The sequence below is a fragment of the Lepidochelys kempii genome, chromosome 1 (genome assembly GCF_965140285.1).
Source record: "Lepidochelys kempii isolate rLepKem1 chromosome 1, rLepKem1.hap1, whole genome shotgun sequence".
Lineage (NCBI taxonomy): Eukaryota > Metazoa > Chordata > Testudines > Cheloniidae > Lepidochelys > Lepidochelys kempii.
The window spans coordinates 248,174,356-248,200,231 of NC_136380.1; the positions used below are offsets into that span (position 1 = coordinate 248,174,356).

Sequence of the window (25,876 nt, forward strand, 5' to 3'; positions counted from 1 at the left end):
TCAACAACACACTTTCCAAGATACACTGGATTGTGTTATATCTAAGGACAGAATTAAACCCAAATGTGGAAGAGGGTGAAGGATTAGCACACCAATCCCTACTCTAGCCTTCTCCACCTCACATTATTTGTTTCTCAAAGTGACACTTTTCACAATTTAGGATTGTAAAAGAACCCTTCCAAACCTAATGTAAAATAGCATTTTCTCACTAGGTTAATGCTAAGCAGACATCTTGTCAGTTCCAGGTTTTTTTCTCTGTTTCTCACCAAGGTACAACGTCAGGTGAGCTGCTCCCATTTCCTCACAGCCTCATCTGAAGTCTCCAGAAAACACAATTTCAGGTGCTTTTTGTTGAAAATCAAAAACAAAGTCCCTTACAGCTCCCCACTGGCACCCTGATACAATCCTTCCTCTGGCCAGAGAACTCCAATGATTCAGTCACAATTCAGAAAGATTTTACCAATATTTTCTGTCCCTGAAGTTGGGGAAAGCCTCATTTCTTGGAAATTTCAATAAATGTGCAAAACGCTTTATATGAATTGAACAACTTCATTTAAGATATGCACAAGATGAGCAAAAGTAGGGTGCAGGCAAAGGTCTCTGAGCTGTTCAGTGCTTTTGCATAACCATGCAAGTGCACATTCTGACAGTATTTTTCTTCAAAGGGATACTCTTTCATTCATTACTTTAAAGTAAAATAAATTGATTCGACTGACTAATTATTGAAGATGTGGATGAAGGTAGATATTAAATCCCACAATCATTCTGCTCCTCAGATTTCTGTTTTATTATTTCCTCTATCCCATCTGTATTGTACTGAAGTATCCAATTTTTTTAATTGCTGCATCCATGCTATGCAGACATCATCACTAAGCTACTCACAATGACTCTTATTCCTTAGAGAATCCCACAGATTCAGAACCCATCAATGTACATGAGAAGTTAAGACTATTTTTGCCAGAGTGCATTACTTTGTATTTAGACAAGTTACGTTTCAAGTGCCACCATCATGTTACGTAATCCCCAAAGCACTGAAATCTATCTCAAGCATTTCACAGCTCTCCACAATTTCTACTAAACACTTTATTTTTCAATTCTCTTTTATACTGATTGGTCTAGTGAAGTCCTCTATTTCTCCAGAGAACAGTGGCAGCGTGAGCAGAAGCAGTGCAAATTTCTCCACACTGCCCTATCAATGTGTCTGGGCCCTAACGTTGAAGGATCATCTCTAAAGGCAAGAATGTCTATAGCTGATTTAGTTCTTGGCCTCTCTTATTAGTATGCCAATTAAGGTGCTAATGATGCACGTGAATTTTGTGATGTGATTCATCTGCTAGTAACTTGACAAAGACTATCCAGATTGTTTCACATAGGCCACTGAACAGCTGATGGATGATGAAAACTAGAGTCCTGCAAAATTTGGGGCGGGGGGGAACAACAACAAGCTTTCCACAAATATCATTTGAATTTTTAAAAGAATGTGTTCCTATGTTTGCTTTCTGAAAATATCCTAGTGACAGGAATGTTTACTGAAACAGCTCCTTTTATGTAGACTTTGCTGAATTCAAAGAAAGGAAACACAGGAAACCTGATTCAAAGAATTATGCTCATCCAATTCAAGGAACAGAAACATACAAAATGTCATGTATAGGCCCAAATCAGAACAGATTGGAATGCAAGTATCTAACACTCAAAATGAACTACTCACAAACAAGCACAAGACTACGGCTGTTGGAAATTTTATGGGTTTATGAATATTTTTGCCATAATTTCAAATTTCTATGGAAAAAAACGGCAGGGAAATTGAAAAAGAAATGTGGCTTTCTCCCCACACCAATTTCCGTCCAGCGCTACTAACAACCAAGAATTATTCACAGAAATTATCTGGTGAGTAATTTCAAATAACAAATTCACAAAAATCACAGTCTGCTTTTGGACAGTTAATGAAAAGCAATAGGAATAATTGTAGCTGAATAAACTATTTACCCAGCTCTAACAACAGCTGTTGGTCACCACTTACCTGCCTAGATTTGAACCAGTAAGCTATCAGTCATAGGCTCCGTTTCCCAATACCAGCCAACTGAACCATCCAAGCCCCATTTCGTGTCAGACTTCTCCTCTCCACTTTTCACTTTCACCTCCCAACGCTTCATCAAACTTCGCCCAGCTACTGTGCATCCAGCTAACAACTTCAGTCAGAAGCAGCATACATTGATTATAACTATTTCCTTTAGTTTAACCAATTTTGAGGGCATACCAAGACTTTGGATCCAAACTCCATAGCTACTCATTTTCTTTTATTCACTTAGGGAAAGCTTTTTGAAAAGCCAAGTAAATCAGGACCATTAAGTAATCTTTATTTAGAGAGAGTACACATATATTATTCTCCTTCTTACAATGTACTCTGTCCCCCACCCAATCCTCCATCCAGTCTGAGATCTTGAGTCATTTTCTACAGTAGTAGGTATATACACAGTAATGCTGTAAGCTAATATGGCCTTGTCTAATCAATTAATTCTGTCAAACAAACACACACACACACACGTCTAAAGGTAAGTGAACTGGTACAATACAATACAGAGTGTCATGTTGCACTATAGGTGGAGTTCTTCACAGAAGCAACGTATTATTAGGAGGAGGAGGAGAGGGAGAGCTTGGTATATATGAAACTTGGGGACAGCAGCCAAGCAAAACTGGCCACCATGTAAGAAGGAGAATAATATATAGCAGGTAAAAGATACCTTCTTTCAGAAGCTGTGCTGATTTGACCCTAAGAGTTTATACCTAGCCAAGTGTTAAACTATTCTGTCCTTAGACTCTCAGTCCGATCCCTCAGAACTAAAGGGAGCTGTGTGGCTCTGATTTTTGGGATCTCCTGTGGCTCCCTTTTGGAGACTGACACTGCATTATTGACTTTCCAACTGTCAGGAACAGCTGCTAGTTTTTCAGGATATATCATATGTCCTCACCAGTACCTCGGCTATTTCACACTTTATTCTCGACAGTAATCTCAGATGAGTGTCATCCGGTTTATGTGATTTACCACCCTGCAGGTTCTCAAGTTGCTTTACAAAACACATACAGGTCTAAAAAAGTATCTTGTCAAAAATAACAGAAGTGAGTAAACAATAAAGATTAATGTACTGTTCTCAATCTAAAGTAAAGTCCATCGTTTGCTTGAAGCAAGTATTTCAACTTCAGCCACACACCTTATGTTTTATAAATTATACCTAATTGTAAGTAACTTCCACTGTAGGTCCAGAATTTGCCTCCAGCTCCTCACCCTCTCCACACACCAATTCTGAAGCTAGTTTTCTTATTCTAATTGTAAATTATTGATAACAGAAATGCTGAACTATGAAAGTGAGATTGTATAATACATTTCACACATTCAAGGAATAAAATCCCTCTGAAAATTAGACCCCTTTGAGGTGCTTCAAGCTGGCACCCAAAAACCGAGGCAATCAAAATTACTACTTACCTTTCAAAATATGAGCCCTAAAATCCAAATTTATACACTTAAATAAATGGACTGATAGAGACGGAGTCAAGAGGAGCTGAGATTTCTCATCTCTTCTTGAAATCAAGTCTCTTATTTAAATGCCTAAAGTGGATTTAAATGTCTAACTATACGCACCCAAATGTGTAAATTTGGGTATAGCAGAGTTACCCAGGAGTATACTGAGCATGAGTGGCAAACCCGGAGGAAAATTCAAAACTCCCAATTCCAATTCCTTTCTTTCATAGTTTCTGCCAGCACAGCTGCACACTTAATCCAGCACATGATTTTACTGTTTTTTAGGGGGGTTGAGAGGCTGATTAAAGTAAGCTAATTATAACATCTTTTTAAAGTGTGCATCAGAGCACTTTTGCACGCTCACTCAGGTAAAAGCGTGTTTCCAATGACTAAGTATAGAAGTGTTTGGATTTGGCTCAGACAAGCACCCTAAAAGCACAAGTGTTTAGCTCACAGGTCTCAAACAAGGGGCCCGCGGTCCGCATGCAGCCCACAGGGTTATTTTCTGTGACCTGCCAGCTCCCTGCGGCACCCCCGCCCCTCAGCCTTTACCTAGAGCGCCTCCGGCCCAGCACACCTCCCCCAGGCTCCTTCAGGCCACGGTTCCCCATTCCCAGCCAATGGGAGCTTCGGGGGAGGTACCTGGAGGAGCGGCCAGGGCAACACACAGACCCCTGCGGCCCGCCTCCCCCAGGTCCCGGCAGCTTCCCAGAGAGGGGCAGGGCAGGCAGGCAAGCAGGCAGGGAGCCTGCCCTGCCCCTAGTGTGTGCCGGGTTGGACCCGCCCCCCAAACCCCTCCTGCAGCCGAACCCCATGCCATGAGCCCCCTGCTGTACCCTGCACCACTCCTGCACCCCAACCCCCTGCCCTGAGCCCCTGCTGCACCGCTCCTGCACCCCAACCCCCTGCCCTGAGCTCCCGGCCGCACCCCACACCCCTGCTGCACTCCGACCCTCTGCCCTGAGCCCCCTTCCGCACCCCACACCCCTCCTGCACCCTGACCCCCTGCCTTGACCCCCCTGCTGCACCCGTACCCCGACCCCCTGCCCTGAGCCCCCTGCCTCACCCTACACCCTGACCCACCCTGCACCCCGACCCCCTGCCCTGAGCCCCCTGACGCACCCTGCACCCCTCCTGCACCCCCTGGGGGCAGGGAAGAAGCGGAGCTGGGGTGGGGATTTCAGGGAAGAGGTTGGAATGGGCACAAGGAAGAGGCAGGGCAGGGGCGGGGCCTCATGGAAGGGGTGGAGTGGGGGCAGGGCCGGGGCAGTGGGGGGTGTCAGTGGTGCGGCCCTCGGGCCAATGTACTAGTCCTCGTGGTCATTTGAGTTTGAGACCCCTGGTTTAGCTGAATTACCCAGACCTCTTGAGACAACAAGATTGGTCTGGAACTCTCATACAAACAAGATTTCCAGTCATTTCTGCTTCTGTTTGACCAGGAGAACAATGGGAACAGCCTGTGTTATGGTACTTCAACACTTCCCTGCATGTCTCAGCCAAAACCTCCAGGGGGTTGTGAGGGGCTCCAGAGATGAGTGCCATACTAATGCTGAGTAGGGTTGCCAGACATCTGGTTTTTTACCAGAACGCCCAGTCAAAATGTGACCCTGGTGGCTCCGGCCAGCACAGCTGATCGGCCACTAAAAGTCTCGCTGGCCACAGCAGCCAGCTCCACTCAGCTCCTGGAAGCGGCCAGCATGTCCCTCCGGCTTGTAGGAGCAGGGGGGCTCCATGCGGTACCACTGCCCATAGCACAGGCACCGCAGCTCCCATTGGCCAGGAACTGTGGCCATTGGCTAGCTGCAGGAGCAGTGGCTGTGGACAGGGTCAGCGTGCAGAGCCCCCTGGCTACCCCTGCACCTACAAGCCGGAGGGAGATGCCAGCCACTTCCAGGAGCTGCCTGAGGTAAGCGCTGCCCAGGGCCCGCACCCCAAATCCCCTCCCATACCCCTACCCCCAGCCCTGAGCCCCCTCCTGCACCCAAACTCCCTCCCAGAGTCCACACCCCAAACTCCCTCTTGCACCACGCCCTGCACCCCATGCCCCCTCCTGCACCCCAAACTCCACACCCCAAACTCCCTCTTGCCCCCTCCTGCACCCCAAACCCCTCATCCCCAGCCCCACCCAAGAGCCCGCACCCTCAGCCGGAGCTCTCGCCCCCTCCCACACCCCAAGCCCCTGCCCAGTGAAAATAAGCAAATGAGTGAGGGTGGGGGAGAGCAAGCGACAGAGGGAAGGGGGATGGAGAGAGCGGGGGACAGGGCCTCAGGGAAGGGGGCAGGGCAAGGGTGTTCAGTTTTATGCAATCAGATATGATTATGAGAGAGAGAGAGAGACATACTGAACTTTGTTGCTGAATCCTTTGAGAAGGTTTAAAAGCGGAGGGTTCTTTTACCCTACCCTGTTGAGATATCAGAAGTGTGAAAGACAGGCATAACAGAATGGCAAACTTACTTGAAATTGGGGGGGTTTCTGCATGTTATGAACTCAAATAAGGGGCCCGTTTTACAAACTTTTCACTCTAAATGGATCATATCCACTCAACAAATGAATCTATTTCTGAGCAACAGTTGGCTTTAAATATCAAATTTCCACCTTCATGAGGGGGAAAGAAAGGTACAGAAAAATTTGAAGGGTACAAAATTTTCCAGATGAAACAGCAAACATTTTTGTGTAAGATTCCATAGAAACACCAGTTTCACACTATTCAGCTAATTCATCAATTACTTTATTCTAGAGAGCTAGTTTAAATAAATAACCTGATGTTTGGAAGCATCTTGTAAAGAACTATTTGAGTTAGTAATTGATATTGGAAATTAGGCCTGGGAGAGAAATTCTTTCATTGATTATTGTCTGAAATATTATTTCTTTATTGGCTCAATCTCTCTGCACAGGCTGAGGCTGGAGCATTACTCCCCTGTCTCCTTTAGAAATGAAAAATGAAAGCAATTTTGATGGTGGAAAGGGGAGACTTTGTCAGGTCTCATCAATACATTTCATTATGATATTAAATAAACCCCTTTTCGAATACCTTTGAGAGCAAGCACAGGGAGGGCCAAATAACTATTTTCTCTTAAAAGTAGAATCAAATGAATTTCATTACAATTGCTGATTAAATAGCTATGTCTGTAAAAATCCATTTGCAATGGGTGTAATGAAGTTTCTTTCCTTTTCTAATTAATAAACATTATTCAGTATAAATCCTTAAAAAGTTTTGTTTAAGGTCCAGTTGGACGAACTCAAGGTGCATCTGAATGTTTGGTCTCTTCTGGTCCTCTCTCAGCAAGACACAAAAATTGCGGTGAAGGTCCCAAAACAAATAACCTTAATGGCAATGGCATGATATGAAAAGAGCAAGAAAGAGAGAGGTTCTGCAAAGGGAGATGTAGCAGAAGATCCAACCACTAGGCAAAGCAGCATCTCACAGGCACAGATAAAAGCCACACTCAGGGTAGGATGAAAAGCTCACTGAAGTCCAAGGAAGTCTTTGCACTGACTTCAGTGAGCTTTGGTCAGGCCCTAAATGGGATGGCAGAAGCCAGATTGAAGTTGGCCCTGATGCCCAGCAGTGTCAAGCAGATGAACCAGGTGCTTGGCCCCTTGCCTGAGAGGGACAGGGATGCAGGAAAGTCAGAACCTTTAAACTAGAATACTTTACTTTGTAGGGAAAGTCATTCATTGCTCCTCAGCCAAGACAGGGTCCAGAATTAGGCCTCAAGAGCCAGGGTTAGCAGGGACAGGGAGAGGATTAAAACTAGACAGGTGGGTGGGAGAAATCTCCAGAATTTGGAGACAGACATGAGGGACCCTTGGGAGAAACAGTTACAATTTCTCAAAAGTGATTACAAGCTGTTTCTTAGCATGCAGCAGAAACATTGCATGATTTGAGCTGTCTAAAGACTACAAAAAGAATTAGCATTTCCAAGTGTGTACTCTGTCCCCCACCTAATCCTCCATCCAGTTTGAGATCTTGAGTCATTCTCTATAGCAGTAGGTATATACACAGTAATGCTGTAAGCTAATATGGCCTTGTCTAATCAATTAATTGTGCCAAACAAACACACACACACACCCCTCTAAAGGTAAGTGAGCTGATACAATACAATACAGTGTGTCATGTTGTGCTATAGGTGGAGTTCTTCATGGAAGCAATGTATTATTAGGAGGAGGAGGAGGAGAGGGAGAGCTTGGTATACATGAAACACTTGGGGACAGCAGCCAAGCAAAACTGGCCACAAAGCTAAGAAGCAGCCATTCCTGCAAATGCACACTTACCAGCTATCCAAGGAGCCTGACACAGACAATTTACACCTGCTCTGCTTCCTGCTGCTTTTACAAAAGAAATCCATGCATCCCGCACTCATAGCTTCCAGGAAAAGCCAAGACCAAAAATCCAGTGCCTAAAATGGGCAGGCTATATGAAAAGCAGATATGAGTTCAGTCTTCAGGGAAATCCCCTGCAAAATTCACCAGTCAACTCCTTCCCCCGCCTCCCATCTAGATAAATAAATCAAACTGAAAAAGGAGGTTAAGGAAAAAAGAAAAAGAATCCAAGGCCAATCTTTTAACACAAATGGTGCTCACAAGCTGATCAGCTCACAAGCTGAAGCAGGAGTCTGTTTAAATGATATATGGCTAAAAGGCAAGCATGTATACATATACACACTCCTACGTCAGACTCTTCCCTGGCAAGTGGATTAACTGGCAGATGGTGTCAGAACCTGAGCTGCTGTCACGAGCAGAGTTCACACAGTCCTCTCCACTTGCCACGCTTGAGTAAGAGAAAGCAACAAACAAACAAAAATGGCCAGTGCGTATAGGGCATAATCAGCTTTATCCTGGACAAAGATGAGAGGCTCTGACATCCCTTTTATTTTCTCCCTTCCTCACCTCTAAATCCCTTAAATGCAAATTACTGTCTTTTGGAGGAGACAGGGGAAATGAGAGAAGCAAAAGCCACAGTGCAACTTCCATTCAAAGAAAAATACACCCTCCCTTTAGGACTACAGGTGCCTGAGTTTTATACAAAGAAATTTTACCAACAAAAATAATAAAATCTGGGCCTGAGAAAGACAGAGGAAGACAAAAAGAGTGAGAACACCTGGTTGAAGCATTGCCAAAATGCAAGAGAAAAAACACCAACTAGGATTGGCTAAAAAATAAAGACAAATGAGGCAGATAACAGGCAGTTGGAAAGGAAGGTAAAATTGGAGAATCACAATGACATTTGTTAGAGAGCTTATTTCTTCACCCTCTCATTTCCCTAGTCCTCACATGAACAGAGAGCAACAATACCCAAAGTCCAAAGGTGCAAACAATTTGATGTTTATTGGGATGAACTTCCAGCAAGCAATTATTCCAATTTCATTCCTCAGTGTCCCCTTTCCCAGCTCTGATGCCACAGAGCCTTGCCTGTGTCCCTGTTCCCATTCTCTCCCTTAGCAAAACATTCCAATTTCCCACCCACCTTCCACCCTACACTTCCTGATTGATTGCAGACTATGTAGTAAAACTTGAGTTCTGCTTCGCTATACCTTAACCAATCATTTTACGGAAATTTAACCAACCAATCCTAACATATTGTAACATGATTATCTAACCAATTATATCCCACCACCTTAATTGGTTTACACCCAACAAAATTAATTGTACAGCAGACAGCAACAATCACAGAACCAGACAGAGATTACACAATACAAGACAAACAATAAGGAAATAGGGACTACAGTGACAGAACAACAAAGAAATGAGGATTTCACACCCCAGCTATTGATAAGCGAATTCTTGCCAGACAGGATGCTATCAAACTAAGTTTTCTTTAAATCTTCTAGGCTCTTCCCTTTCTCTGGAGGTGATAGATCGGATCACCTTTCCAACAGCCCAAAACTGCCTTATTTCAGTGTGACTGGTGAGGACATGACCATTCAATTTCCAGCTTATGGCTGCCTCTGCTGCTTAGCCAAAGACCTTACCCTAAGACCAAGCCTTAGACTATGATAGTGAGAGAAGGTTTATAAACAGGCAGACTGATTTTGATTCTTGTTTTGTACCTCTATAACTAGCTAAGTGATAAGAATACACCTAAATTCTTAGAGTATAGGCCTTTACAGACAGGCCTGAATATCTATATCCTAACAAAATTGTGCAGACATCTTTGTTATTAATAATTATTATTGGTAATAAACAATTGAGAGGATTTCATACTAAGCAAGAGTCCTTTCTTTTCAATCCCCTGGATCCCACCTCCCTCTGAGCACCTGCCTTACATAGCTTCCCTTGTATTATCATTAGCTGCTTGGATAATTCATAGCTGAGCTTGTCCATCCCATACTAAGAAAAGAACTACATGGTACTTAAACATGAGCCTACTATAAATAAACACACAACATGACCAACATTTGCCAGTATCTGATGAAGGCTTCCCCCTGGGGTCCTAACGTGAGCTAGTTTCTGAGAACCAGAGACTCAAGTGAGAGTAAGGTAAAAACACTTTCAGTTAAATCTGCAGGGTTGAGGAAGAGGAGTACTTCATATTTTATGTGATCCTAAAAAAATATCCACACTATCAAGCGTTAAGCTTAGTTTGCTAGTCACATTAAAAAGCTTTACATTTTTTAGCAGCGATGGTGAAGCTCAAATTGGCTCAATTGGCACATGGGCCCAAAAACTCAGAGGCAATATTTAAGGTGATGTGGGTTGTTCATTAGTAAGTGGGTGCAAGGGAATCTCAGGTGGTTAACTCCATGGCTGGCATTAGGCACAGGCTGCTTAGGGCTCTGACTCTGCAAGGGCACCTCCAGCCCTGCCACCACCTGGGCAGCCATATTAGCACTGGTCTAGCTCATGTCCTATTAAGGTGCCCCAATCCGCAATAGCAGCAGTATCCAGGAGCGCCCAACCAGCACAGCTCACATCTAGTTACCCCTAGCACACCCCTTGGAGTGATTCCTCAAGTGGGAAAATATCTAGCTCTGGTCTTGTTTAACTCACACACCTAAGGAGCAAGACAAAGGCAAGAAGATGCATTGTAAACCAGCGTCTGACCTGCTTTAACATACGCCTTCTTGACTAGTTGCTTTCCCTCCTCTTCCAGACCCTCTGCATCTAAATTACAGCAGCTTGCAATGCCTGACATGTCACCTCTTTATTTGCCCCTAGCTGTTTAGCCAAACCATTTGTGCCTGCAGAGTCAGGCTGGAAATCACATGAAAATCTCCCGTATGAGTTTGCTGGTATTTCCTGCTTTTGGTCAGGATAGAAACACCACAAGAAAAGTTCTCTTTATGGCAGTTGCCCACTTCCACCTCTGCTTCTGGCTGGAACCCACAAGCACACACTTTCATTTTTATGAGTTTGTGGGGAGGAGATTATTTTTATACGTAATTAACCCTATCCTTTTGAGATCCAGAATTCCTTGCTTCTGGATTTGGGTGATGGTTACAGGCAATTCTTATTTTATATGATCTAGTTCATCCACCCTTATTTTGTGGATCATAGAGGTTTTGAAAATGTAAAAGATCTTCTATTTCTGGAAAGTTGCCTACTCTCTTTCTTCAGCATCCTTTCTCCAAACACTAGATTAGGCCTTTTCTAATGGAGATTTGCCCCAATTTCAGCCATCTGTAGGCAACTACTGACAGAGCTGCACCAATGTAAAACCTTAGTGTGGACAAGGCAAAGTGCAATTTACATCAGTGAAACTTAACCCATTTCCAAGCAGGTGTGAGCTCCACCAAGGCAAATTGTGACCTGCCTATACTAGTCTAGGGATTATACTGTTGCAGCTACATTGGTAACTACCACTGACTATAATTGGGCCAAATCCCTGTCACAAACATACAGATAAGGGTAGCATAAAATCCCTCCTGGGCAGCTGTACTGAATCTTTACCTGTAAGGGTATAAGAAGTTCAAATAACCTGGTTGGCACCTGACCAAAAGGACCAATAAGGAAAGAAGATACTTTCAAATCTGAGAGGGGAGGTTTTGTTTGTGCTCTCTTTGTTCCCTCTCCGGACGGAGAGAGAAGCCAATCAGGGACATCATCTCCTGAAAATATACCTGGAATAACCCATCTAAGAATTACAAAAATTGTAAGTGAGGCAAGGAAATGCGTTAGATTATCTTTTGTTTTAGCTTGTGAATTTTTTCTATGTTAAAAGGTAGTTTTATTCCTGTTTTTTGTAAATGTCAAGCTGAGTTCAGAGGGGAGTCCTTTGTGTTTAAAATCTTTTTATTACCCTGTAAAGTTACCTTCCAACCCTGATTTTCCAGGTGTGATTTTTTTTTTACTTTTTTTTTTATGATAAAGTTTTTTCTTTTAAGAACCTGATTGATTTTTAGTGTCCTAAAAACCAAAGGGTTTGGTCTGTGCTTACACTGTAACCAATTAGTTGGTATATTATTCTCAAGCCTCCCCAGGAAAGGGGTGAAGGGGCTTGGGGGGATATTTGGGGGGAATAGGGACTCCAAATGACCCTTTCCTGAATTTTTTTGTAAGTCACTTGGTGGTGGCAGCAATACCGTCCAAGGACAAGGAAAGGAATTTGTGCTTTGGGGAAATTTTTAACCTAAGCTGGTAGAATATAAACTTTGGGGGCTTTCATGCAGGTCCCCACAGCTGTACCCCAGAGTTCAGAGTGAGGAGGGAACCTTGACAATCCCTATGGTAGAAAAGGACATAGACTTGCCTCACAGCATCACCTTCCTGCCATAAAATCCGTGATGATGAAAAGGAGCAGAGATCATCTGAAAATTAACTGTTTGGAGATTCTTGAACTAAAAGTGAATGCTCCTGATCCAGGGGTCTGTATATCCAGTGGGTCACAAAGTCAAGAAAATGGTCAGTCTATTTACTCCAAAATGCAGTGAAGGAACAAAAGCCTTAAACATTTGAGCAAAACAAGAATCTATGTCTTACAGATGTGTCTGCTCCTGAGTTTCCTTCTTCTCTGTTCATTTGAGTCTCTCTTTGGAAAGCATGGCTGCTCCCCCAGATCTATAGGTTAATTCAGCATATGCAGATTTATTTATTCCCAGACCAAAAAAAAATACAGTAAAATGGAGTGTAGGTTGAGAGTACATACCAGTAAGGGTAAAAAACAGGTTTAAAAACCCCCACATTGCAGGAATGTTTTAATTATCCCAAAAAACAGTTATCACAAGCCCAGGAAAGTCAGACTTAAGGCTACACTTAAAAGAAATCCAAACAGGTATGGAAATACACAGTTAAAACACCTAAACAACCATAACTCTGTCCTAAAAAGACATCATGCAATAACTGTACAAATATGATTACAGCATTTTAGTATTTGTGATCTCAGATTAGATTGAACTGATTTTTTATAGACATACTAATAACAGAAACCCTTTAGGCTGTCACCAGTGTTGCCAACTCCACACAGGCATGGCAACTGGGCCTAGTAATCCACCATCTGTTCACTCATCCTCATACAACCAATGAAACTTGCTTCCAAATTAACTGTGGAGACAGACGCTCCCCAATTTATGCAATCTTTCCATTCCGGAACGCCTTGCATAAGTCGAATTTTCATAAGTCGGAAACGTATACCCAACCATTGTGCAAAAAATAAAAACCCTCCTATTTCTAGCTTACGGAACTTTGCAGATTTGCATAAATCGGGTCTTGCGTAACCCAGGGAGCGTCTGTAAGGACGTTTATTGGTTGATTTACCTCTGATATCCCAATGGTCTAGGACTCTTGGCATGGCACAGATGAATACATGCATTACTGTAGCTGTATACTACATGGTAATAATTTGTAAAGTCAAAGTGTCTGGAAACTTAAAAACTAGATGACAACAGACTGCACAACCCAGTGATGACTGAGCCAGTGATATTGTGAATAAAAAGAATTCTCAAGCATGCTGTTTCCATCACTTCATACTGACTCAACAAACATTCTAGGCTTCAGAGTGGCAGGGAGTGACAATCCTGAAATCTTATATTGATTAAGGTTTTTCCCTATTTTTTCCTCTTATGGTGTTACTACAAGTGGTGACTGGTTGAGTTACCTCTGATTTCATAGCAACCACAACTTATCGGGGCTGTTGACCTGACCTTGTACGTAGCCTACATACTCATAGCAATTGGATAAAATAATACCTAATAACAATTTAGCTTAATTTCAACCTAATTTCTACAAATATAGCCTATGCGCAAGATTTCAATTAATTTTAACTATTTGGAAAGTTGGAAGAGTCTGTTATTCCATTATTAAGATCATTTGGGACAAAGAATGACATACTTAAAAGACCCATTTTTAAATTAATTTAAACTCAACTGAATTAGAGGATTTACTTGTAAATTCATTTTGTTCTTAAAGACTATACACTGTAATTTGGGGGAGTGTATACTGTATTCCTCATATATAACAATGAGGTCAATTCCCTGTTTTAAGTGCAAAACTGAATTCAACTTTGCTATGGCATTATGAGTTGAGCCTCCATAAAGAGAGCATATGAACTCCTTGAGTACAGCTGAGGATCTGTTCCTGCTTGTGCTGAGACAACAGTAGTTTTGTTCTCACAGTTGCTGTATCCTGTTACAAAGGAGACACACAAACACATGCAGTCTCTCTCGTGCCACTTTTGCTTTTGTTCTTTCTTGGTATTATTTTCCTTAATCTGAAATAAATGCCATTTTAGACTGCAAGTATATAGTTGTATGGAAATAAACAATTTGTCCCAATTCCCAACAGAATATACAAATAGAGACGGTCTGGCATTTTATGGCATTTATGCTATTCAGTTTACTTGGGAGCAGTCATTATCTAGTGATGCACAGTCGTGGTCTCAGAGCAGCCACTCAGATTGCATGGTGGGAAGAGGAAAGAATCTAAAACCAACCCCATTGTGGTCATGTGACAGACAATGGGCACTTGGCAGGATGGATAGTACAACACCACGACTTTAAAAAAAAACCATAACTTTAGATATCTGCATAAGTTGGAAATCTCATAATGAGAAACTCTTAGCCCAAGATCACCAAAAAAGCCACATAGTATAAAAGAGAATCCTTTTCTTCTCACTATCATTTGAACAGCCAGTGCTGGAGGAAAGGCAGGGAACACAGGGAAGGGAAAGAGAGTGAGATTGTTCAAACAGCTTTCTCTCTCACCAACTGAAACAAATACACACACAAATGGAAGCTTGAAATATTTAATGTCTAAAACAAACAGGAAAAATTCCCCAAACAAGCACTAGAATGGCAACACCAGCGATTAATGAGATAAAGCGTTTACATGCAGCCACACTAATACCAATCGGGGTAAGTAAAACCCCTTAGAGATGAGAAGAGGCAGGTTCATTTTACAGGAACAGGGAGCGGAGGACCAGGCTGAGAGTTCCTGACCTTCTTTGTCAGCTTTGCACAATGTGGTTAAAAACCCAGACACGGTGGGAGGCAGTTAACAAGGATCAGTGATGAGTCTCAATACATAGTGTTATTTTAAATTTTTATAAAAAGAGAACAAATGAGCCCTCTTTATACTCTTGATTTAGTTTAATAGATGTCATAGATGAGAAAACCTGTATTTTTTCCCTCTAGCCTGCATGCCAACTGTCCTTATTTAGGATGAAGAGACCCTTCCCCTACTTTTTTTACCAAACCATTTATTGTTTTCCTACCATCCTTCCAAAAAGCTTTCTAGTCCAGTGTATTCCAGCTGAGCTATTTTATTTTATCCCTATTGGCTCTAGATTTCAAAATGTTGGCCTGTATATTCTAGGATGATGGCACAGAGAACCTTCTGCATGAAGCATATAGGTGTGTTCTTGCAGCCAGGAGAGCTGTAGAAGTGTTCAGCTCTTATCTTTTTACTCTGCGAAAGGCAAGTCCACTTCATGTTGGATTTTCCACAGCACATGAGCAAAGACCCTCAGTATCCTCCTCAGTTGTCAGCTAAAGCATATACATGCAGCATAGAGAAAAGAGCTCAAAACCTGCGATCCAAAACTTAAACTACCAAAAGGCCTGATGAGCTAATGGAATAGTGCCCCAAAGGCCAACTACCAGAAGGAACTGATACACTTGAGAAAGCCTGACCTATTCCATCCAGTAGAGAGCAGCAGTTTGACAGGCTCACAAGCCTGTATAGGTTTCAGAGTAACAGCCGTGTTAGTCTGTCTTCGCAAAAAAAAAAGGAGTACTTGTGGCACCTTAGAGACTAACCAATTTATTTGAGCATGAGCTTTCGTGAGCTACAGCTCACTTCATCGGATGCATACCGTGGAAACTGCAGAAGACATTATATACACACAGAGACCACGAAACAATACCTCCTCCCACCCCACTCTCCCGACCAGCAGGAGAGTGGGGTGGGAGGAGGTATTGTTTCGTGGTCTCTGTGTGTATATAATGTCTTCTGCAGTTTCCACGGTATGCATCCGATGAAGTGAGCTGTAGCTCACGAAAGCTCATGCTCAAATAAATTGGTTAGTCTCTAAGGTGCCACAAGTACTCCTTTTCTTTTTGCGAAGCCTGTATACATCACACAGACCAAGGAGGTAATGGCATGACTTCAGCTATGTCGATGTAGCCAGCGCAGCATCGAAATTCTGCCTTGGGGACCAGATGTAGCTGTAACGCAAGACCATTTCATTTCATACAAATTGTATCCCAGACTGCTTTACTGTTAATACAGAATTTCAACAATGAGCACTATATAGAATAGAAACAGAAGAGAGAAATGTAAAGATGCGCCAGAAATGGAAAATCAGGGAGGAAGAGCAATACATGAAAGGCTGTGCAGGATGATGAGAGCTGCAGAGGGAGTGGCTGTTGCATGAGAAGTTGTTGAGGCCAGAAGAGAGGCTAATAATACTGCAAAGGAGGCAGAACAGTAATATGTAGAGAGACCAAGTCTATTGGATAGGCTGAAGCAGGGATCGAGTGGGGGAACGCATTGCTTAGTTAATTAGTAGCATCATTGTAAGATTTCATAGATTTCATTCCAATGAGGTGAATAGGAGCAACTCATACCTTCTGTCTGCCTGAAGACTCAGGCCACATTGCTTGGGCTTCACATTCTGTTGGTTCTGCCATGAGGACTAGAAACTTAGGGTATTTCTACACTGCAGCCAGGAGTGAGCCTCCCAGCCCATGTAGGTAGACTGGCGCTAGTGGGAGTCAAGCTAGCATGCTAGAAATCGTGTGGATGTTGTGACCAGCAGAGAGTCAGGCTAGCCACCCAAGCTCAGACCCAGGAGATCAGGTGGGCACAAGAGTCCAAGCTGCTGCCCGAGCCGCAACATCCATATTGCTAGTTTTAGTGGGCTAGCTGGAGCCCCTCTAGCGTGAATCTGTTTCCCTGGGCTGGGAGGCTCACTCCCAGCTGCAGCGTGGACATACCCTTACTGAGCCTGATTTTCAGAGGTGTCGCATACCTGCAGCTTGTTAGCAGAAGTTGTAGGTGCTCCACATTTCTGAAAATCAGACTCAACCCTTCATCCCTCCTTTTGTCTCTCAAATGGAAAGATGAATTCTGTAGAAATGGAGCCCTCAGAAAAGGTCTGGTACTGTATACTACCACGTATTGGCTTACTCCAACCCTGGGCTACAGCAAGCCCATGGAAGATTTAAAAACTAGGAGGTGAGTTTAAAACGGGACCCTGAAATAAATGGGGAGCCAGTGGAATTGTTTGATGACAAAAATGATGTTTAAGGTGCTTCTGTGCATAACAGTGTAAGAATACTTAGCCAGAAGTGCATTCCTAAGGCACGTACATCTGCTTTTCTCGGCACATTACCTTCACAGGCACAACGCAGCAAGGGAAAAAGGTCTGAACAAGCTCATGCTGGAAATCATGAGACATGTTCCTAGGGTACAGTCACAAGTTCTCTCAAAGTGCCTGCTGTGAGATTTGCCATGGCAATGGCGACATTTCTAGGAACTGGCAAGTAATGTGGGCAAAGACTTTTCCTGTGAAGACAAACCACTGTCTCTGCAGGAACTTTTACTGGGTTCAAGAAGAAGATCTAAACTTCCGTTCCCTACATTTCTAACCCCTACTTCCTAGGTGGCTCCAAACAAGAAGCATTACATTGTGGCTCCCCATGGAGCCTTCTGTGATTACCATGCCTGAATGAGAGGTTTCAGAGTAACAGCTGTGTTAGTCTGTATTCGCAAAAAGAAAAGGAGTACTTGTGGCACCTTAGAGACTAACCAATTTATTTGAGCATGAGCTTTCGTGAGCTACAGCTCACTTCATCGGATGCATACTGTGGAAACTGCAGAAGACATTATATACACAGAGACCATGAAACAATACCTCCTCCCACCCCACTCTCCTGCTGGTAATAGCTTATCTAAAGTGTTCATCAAGTTGGGCCATTTCCAGCACAAATCCAGGTTTTCTTACCCTCCGCCCCCCCACCCACACAAACTCACTCTCCTGCTGGTAATAGAGTGGTCACTTTGGATGGGCTATTACCAGCAGGAGAGTGAGTTTGTGTGGGGGGGTGGAGGGTGAGAAAACCTGGATTTGTGCTGGAAATGGCCCAACTTGATGAACACTTTAGATAAGCTATTACCAGCAGGAGAGTGGGGTGGGAGGAGGTATTGTTTCATGGTCTCTGTGTATATAATGTCTTCTGCAGTTTCCACAGTATGCATCCGATGAAGTGAGCTGTAGCTCACGAAAGCTCATGCTCAAATAAATTGGTTAGTCTCTAAGGTGCCACAAGTACTCCTTTTCTTTACGCCTGAATGAGGATACACATGGGAGCAATGCCATGCACCCTCCCTGGTTAGTCCTACATCTTACAAGGCCCTGTGCTAGGGCACCCATTCTGTGAAGCACTCAAACTGTACAGACCTAGCTCTTGAGAATTGTACTGGCTTTTGCCTTTAGACTAAAACCTGCAAGGCAGGGTCTGTAATCAGTTCCATAATTTGCACTTTGTGCAGCCTCATGTACATGGATGGTTCTCTGTGAATAATGATAATAAAACAGGAATTAAAGTGTGCAGGTCCCAGATTTCTATAACAAATGTGGGGGCAGGCAGATGTCAGGGGAGGTTTTCCCAGCTGTTCGGGGTGGGAGTATGCCATAGCTGCTGAGTTTTTGTTTCTTTGGGGAAGGGAATTTGTCCCCCAGGCTACCCATTTAGTTGGAACAGCACTCATTACAGATTCAGTGAAAAGGAAATAGGCTTGAGGTCTGAGCTCGCATGAACGTAACTGTGTAGCTTTTGATGGCTGTAAAATAAATAACGTGCTCCATCTCCCTTAGCTTTTGTTTCTTTTTGCCTTCCCCTGCTATTTCTCCATACTCTGCTTTCCTCTTCTACATCTGAGTTCACCTTTTTCTGAGGCTGTTGGTATCCAAGGCTCCCTCAGGTTAATCTTTGATAATTTTTCTGACTTTTTAAATGCATCTTTCCCTTGATAAGCTTTTTTCCCTTCTTTCTTCAAGTCTTATTTTCTTCTCTGATTCCCTCTCTCACCTATTTGTTTCTTCCCTTTGAGTATTCTCCTCTCTCTCCCTCCCCCCCTTCTAACTGGGTTGGGTTGTTTTTTTTACAGTTTAAGATTTTTTTCCCCCTCTACTACTTTGATTTTCTCTCTTCTCTGTTAAACCCCTTCCTCTCACTTGCCTCCATTCTCCCTCTCATCTCCACATATTTTCAGCACTAATCTTTTGATCCCTCCCCCATTCTCTTTCCCTTCTCTGTCTCCCAGCCCCGGCTCCTCTCTCCCGCTTTCCTCCTACCACAATCCGCAGCATTTTCTCTCAGGTGTCTCCCTTCCCCAGTTTTACAGCCCACTTCGTTTTTTTTTTCTTCTGTTCCAGGATTTCTCAACCTTTTTTGAATCAGGCCCCATCTGAGCATATGCTCTTTTTTTTTTTTTTTTTTAACTTGGAGTGCTCCCTCCCAAAAAACAATATTTGCATGAGTGGTGGTGGTGACCTGGTGCTTTGTCCCCTCCCCACACTTTCACTACAACTACAGAATTATCAGAAAGCTCACCACTCCCCCTAGATATCCCATCCCCAGTTCAGAACATCTGATCTATTCTATTTAGGTTCTTATGCTGCATCCTCAAAATTTCATCCGGTCTCTCCAGCCTCAGACTCCCACCTGCACTTCAATGCTTTTCTCCATCTTCTACATTTTTCCTGTTCCCATATTCTCTTCATCCCACTCCCTTCACTTCTCATGATCACCTGGTTTCTCAGTCTCTCTGCACGTCCAGCTAATCTATTCGTGTTAATAACCACCTCCTGTCAGAGTTCTGAACATCAGGGCTTTTCAGATCACAGGGGGTCCCCTAAAACACACAGTCTTATGCACTATACAGCACCGCACTCCACACACACCTAAGGCAAGTCCTGTACACAGTTTTCTCCTGCTATCCTCCATCTTCAGCTTTTAAACCGTCATTAGGCACAGGTAAATTTTAACTCTGTTTAGCTGGTATAGATGAGGTCCCCGAGGCATACTCTCTATTGTATGTGTAGCCAGATTCACTCATTCCCTCTATAGGGCAGTCACACATACAGGTGGTTGACATCTTACTATTAACATCACAGATGGCCGCATCGCAAGTCAGTTTGACAAGACCTCTCAGGTCCCCCTTGTTGACACACCCTGGTACATGTACACAACGTCTGCCAGGAAATGCTCCCCCGATACACTGCTTTATTCTCACTTAATTGAAAGCCACACCAATATCCTGGTGTTGAAGGGGAAAATATTATTCTTTCACAGGCAGAGAAATTATGTTTGCTAGACAGACGGAGGATTATAATGATTTATTTCAAATGTACAGTGTGAGAAAGTGAGTTCAACAAACAAAATCCAATTAAGGAAATCACTCAATCAACCTCCCTGAGGCCGGGGGTTGGCAAAAGAGCCATTCAATAGGCCCTCCATTATAGTATCTCTATCTAGGCTGTATGAACCTAGTTATTTTCCATGTTGCACTGATCTCAACAAGAGCTATACTTAACCTCTTTCATCCTCCGCTCACCTTGAGAATCTAATGACTAAGTACTTAGGCTTTTATAATTTGTTTTTTAAATATTTGGAGCTGAAGGGGCACAGAGCTCACAAAACGAGAATTGAGATTGTGGAGCTGAGAGATTTTGAGTAAGGCAAAAATTTTCTACCAGACTTCTTCTCCCATGATGCACCATGGCTGAGAACTCCCATGATATATCACCTCTCCTCTCCAAGATGGGAGACCATGATGTATTGCAAGACATAGTACTCTGAACAGGCATAGAAGAAAATGGGGGCATGAGGCATGCAAACTACAACTCCCGTAAGGTACTGCATCAGCATTTCCAAATCAAAATTTTTCAGTTGTCAGCCAAAATGTTTTAGTATTTGAATTTCCCCTGAAAAACTGAAGTTTTTCACTCAGAAAACCAGATTTGACCAGATCTGGTATTGCAGTAGGGTGGCCAGGGTGGCAGAGAAGAAATAGTGGCTGCTTTCCTGACACAAGGGTGTTTGAGGAGATTCTCACTGGCATGTCTAGGGGATAGTTATTATTAGTTCAGTTTGTATTATGGTATCACTTGAGAACTCCAGTCAAGTTTCAGGGCCCCATTGTGCTAGGCGCCTTTTAGATAAGAAATGAAGAAGAAAGTCTCAGACGCTGGAAAGCTCACAGTCTGCGTGGCAGATAGGACAAAACCGACACACTGGGTGGAGATGGGTTGGGAGAAGGAGGAGGAGGAGGAAGTGGTGGTGGTGGCAACCATAAAACAAACAAAATTCAGCAAATCAGCAGAAATGTCACTTGCCTAACTAACCCCAGATGGGAGTGATTTGTAGGCTTCGCAGCAGAAGTTGGTTTTGAGGAGAGACCTAAGAGAGGATACACTTTACATATGGCGAGGGAGTTGTCTCCAGGCATAGGTGGGTAGCATGGGAAGAAGGGTGGCAGTGCTTGAGGCAAAGCAGATGAGCGGGCAATGAAGGCTGCCATCGTTGTCACAGCAAAGGCGAGTGCCCGTGGTCCACTAAGTTAGTAGATTGGCTAGAAGGGGTGGGGCTAAATGGTGATGGGTCTTAAAAGACAAAGGAGCCCGTGTGTGCTGCAGTGGAAGAGGGGGAGTAAGTGGAGGGCTGCAAAGAGGTGGGTGATGCATTGAGCATCATCCAGTGCTCAGCGGAGAAGAGAGGGAGTCAGGATTCATGAGCTCTATTCCTAGCTCTGGCCCTGATTTGCTAGGTGACCTTGGCCAAGTCACTCAGGCCAGGATTTTCATATCCATATATAGGCACCTAAAGAACTGCGCTGATTGTCAGTGCTGAGCACTCCACAGCTCTGACTGACTTGCGAGCAGTGGAGTTTCAGTACCCTCTGAAAAATCAAACCCTGACTGACCTGCTATTTAAAGACCCTAGATGCCCTACTTTCATTTTTCTCCTCTGATCTCTGTTCCTCTCTCTCTTCTTCTGAAACAGAATACTGCTGCCCCTCCAGTCTTCCACAGATGCACACACCATTTTAGTCACTGGCCTCACTCCTTCCTCCTGCTCCCATGATTTCACATAACATAAGCAGGGTCAGACCAAACAATCAGCATTGAGTCTTTCTACAATTACTCTTCAAAAATGCAGAATCAGGGCCAAATTCCCCTCTCATGCTGGCAACAAACCCACTGAAATCTATGGGACTGCACCTGTGTCAATGAGGAGAATTTACCCCTTAGCTGTTGAATCTTTCTATAAACAAAAAAGCCAGATAGGTCAAAGGAAGAGACAGCTTAGAAGAGAGTAATGAAAGAATCAGCTGAACTGAACTGGCCTGTGTGCACAGAGAATGAGAGAGAAGGGGAATGAGGAGGAGAAATTGAATTTAGCACAGCAAGGCAGAGGGGTTGAAGAAATGTTTGTCTTTGTAACACAGAGACTGGGGTACACCAATCTTTGTGGATACCTTCACAGCTAGAGTCCTCCTTAAGGCATAATAGAAATACAGATTATTCTGTCTGTGAACATAATCCATGGAAACAATCCTAATGGTTTTACACCACATGTGCACTTACCCTTCCCTAGACTGGCTGGGGGCTGCTTAACCCTCTGGTGCACACTGTAGCAGCCTGAATGCTGCTGTAACTTACATCTGGCTACCCACAGCCTCACTTCTTGTAGCTGACAATACCCAGCAGCATTCCACCCATGCGTCCTGGAGATCTTTGTGTTGAGAATCATGTAGAGCTAAACTCTGTGTCAGTCAGGAAAGACCTCTATCACAAGGGGAATTCCCCAGGAAACTGGATCCATGAGCTTTATGGCCTCTTTGCACAACTGCCATTGGGCAGTGGTGAATTGGATCTTTTATCTGTCTCATTCTCGCTCCTCTTCTCTCGTTTTCCACTCTATTCCTCTAAACTGCAGAGCACGGGAACATAAATTGGGAGATTCATATGGATGCTCTGCTTCCAGTGTTTCGGCTGATCTCAAAGTATGCTCTGTTCATCCTTCCCATGTTGGCTGTAGAAGAGCAGGGGTAGCAAACAGCCATTCTCTCTCCCCTCAGCCAAACCAACACAATCCCTTCTTTTTCCCCATTTGATGCAAACCATGCAACAGTGGGTCTGTCTACACTGCAATCCCCGAGTGTGACTGCAGCTCTTGTAGACATACCTAAGCTTTTGATCTAGATAGCTCAGGTACTGGACTCGCAGTGAAGCCACTGCAGCATGGGCTGTACAAGCCTGCCCAGGACTCTGGGTACTTACTTGAGCGGCAGCTAGCGAGATTAAAGCTAGCCCAGGTGTGTCTAAACGAGCTGCAATCACACCTCAAGACTGCAGCGGTCAAGTGGTCAGTTTTTTTCAAGACATTGGGGCCTGTCCTAAGTCAGTTCATTCTTCCCTCTCTCCACCCCAAATTGTTAGTGTGTCTTCTGGCAGCCTGTTGCCATAAGAAACCTTATCTTTATCTGCTTTGCTTGTTAGACGAGCTGGCATCAATACATATCCTTCCTGCGGCTCCCATTCCGCCTCCTCTCTCCTTGAGGGATTGAAGGGAGGGGAATATATTTGACTCCCTCTCTCTCCATCCTTGAAAGAATCTGATCTTTTAAATCTTAACGCACCATGCTTGACAGAAGCAACCGATGTTGTGCAATGAAATGTGTTAGGTGGGTACGCTGCAAGGCTTTGCAGATACAGAAAGGGGAGATGGGAGGGAGAAGGGCGCCAGGTCAGATAAGAACCAAAAAGGGTGCCTTTTTGAAAACTAGACACCACAGCGGCAGAGGGCTTTCTGGCTTCAGAGTGCATGATGCCGATTATCTAGGTAGTCACTTTATATCACAGCTTCCTCCTCACACACAGTTTTCAACAGCTGCACTGTCCCCACTCATTACACATACAGAGAGCACGTTTAATGGTATTAGAAAGGGGGAATGACAAGGCTTGTTTCGGAATAAGAAGTCTAAAAGGGCAAGCAAAAAATAAAAGCCAGACACAGGTGAAATGCCAGAGAGAGGTGCAACAGCAAGGGGTTTGCAATGACCCAGAGGTTTGTTAATGTGAAGCAGGCCTTTCCCCTCTGGAGGCCAGAGATAAAGGCCAGAATTATTTACGACACAAGGTAAATTTGTTTGGGTTGGTCTTAAAATGATCCTTACAAGAGAATAGCGTCCTCTCAGAGACAGTTTACACCAGTGTACTCTACTTGGAAGAAAGACCCAGAACTGAAATCGCAGGGGAAGCTGCAAGTCAGGAATGAGATGAATCAGTATAGTTGTCTGGGAGCATGTGCATCATATAGCAATGCCACCTATCTCCTCCCCACCACACACACACAGATTAGGGTTTGGGGGTTTTTAACATTCTGGGGGGGTGGGGGGAGCTTAATTTTATCAGAACAAAGAGGAATGTGTAACCCATTCATCCTATGAACCAAATACCTGGAAAGAATGATCCTAGGATGGAGCATGAAGTAATAGAGGGGGATGACAGGGGACACAAACCGCGCATCACTAAGGAAGGGGTTAAGCTGCTGCTCTGGACTCAGGTAGCCCCACCCTGACATGCCTCCCAAGCATGCATGGCTTGAAAGAGGAGCTCAAAAAGAGAGCAGGCAGCTCTGTTGGGGACAAGCAGTGGAAGGGAGCTGACCTGTGCTCTTGAGAAGGAGCCCTACAGGAGCTCTTGTTGCCTGAGGCCTGGCAATTCTGACAAGCCTGCCAAGGATGGACTGGGGATTGTTTTTGAAGGTCAGAAACTTTCTTTGGTGTTCAATTCTTTAATTTACCCGGTAGGACAAAGGGGACTCTGGTAGGAAGTGACCCAGGAAGGCAGCTGCATCGCACTCCAAAATACAGGACTGATCTGCCCACCATTGGGCCCTGGATCAGAGCCCAGGGAAGAGGGCAGTCCCGGGCTCCCCTATCAACCCCTAAAGAAGGAATAATGATAGGTTCCTATCCCCCTTCAGGGAACTTAGTTGGGGAAGGCCTTGAAAGCACAAGGGTCCAGATAGCAAGTCCCTGACCAAGGAGGAAGCCCTGAAGCCCTTGCAGGCATCTGAAGACTTCCCCATTATTAGACTTTCTTTTATGTATCTCAAAAGGGGTGGACAGTAAGGTGTGACCTGGCCAGAAGACTGAGTCATGGAAGGGCTGGATCACCACAAGACCAGGGCAGCTGCCAACAGGGGCACCAGGAAGAAGAGGACCTGCCCACCCTGATTGAACACTGGCATATATATACACACACACACACACACAGTACCAAGCATATTGGTGTCGTATTCTGGTAAACCAGGAAGATGTAATCCAGATTTGTCCAATACACATGTATTTATATACTGGCAATCTAGCATTACCAGGTTCTCTCTCAGAGTATCAATTTCTGGATCATTTGGGCACCCCCAATGATTACATGACTCCAGCAGCTGTTCAGAAACACTTATGAGTCATGATCCTCACTGAACTCCTCACAGAAAACTCATCCTGCACCAGAGGGTAAGAACATGACTCCTATGGCCAAGGGTTTGCTGATTTCTAATGCAAGGCTTGAGTTGGCTTGTTGTGTGGATGAGAGTTTCAGGGGCCCAAGGTAATCCCCTCCAAACATGACATTGCATCTCCAATGCTCTTTTAAGACTATTTGTGCTAGCTGCATTCATTGCTGCCTGTTGTCGTTTATTCCAAAGAGATAAACAATAACTCTTCCTTCTAAAGAAATTCAGCTTCAGTTTAGCCCTTAGTGTTGTTTGCAATCATGGATTAGTTCTCCCATCCTATTTCCATATTTAGCAGTAGTTCCAATAGGCCTTTGTTTTTTAGTGGAAATGTGTATCTTTCAGTGAGGTCACCTCCTAATTTGGGATCAAAGGAACCTCAATATGATCAGAGTTCAG

The 25,876-nt window shown here is 43.9% G+C and overlaps 1 protein-coding gene across 5 annotated transcripts in view; it reads right to left on the reverse strand.

Moving 5' to 3' along the window:
- DGKI (diacylglycerol kinase iota) overlaps window positions 1-25,876 on the reverse strand; it is a 280,987-nt gene that overhangs the window by 217,080 nt on the left and 38,031 nt on the right. The window contains exon 1 of one of the 5 annotated variants that reach the window (XM_073322092.1): window positions 7,794-8,069. The exons of the other annotated variants lie outside the window; for them this stretch is intronic. Coding sequence (XP_073178193.1) covers window positions 7,794-7,882 — 89 coding nt within the window. The 5' untranslated portion in view covers window positions 7,883-8,069. Of the gene's footprint in view, window positions 1-7,793; window positions 8,070-25,876 lie in introns of those variants that run through there. 5 annotated transcript variants of the gene reach the window in all.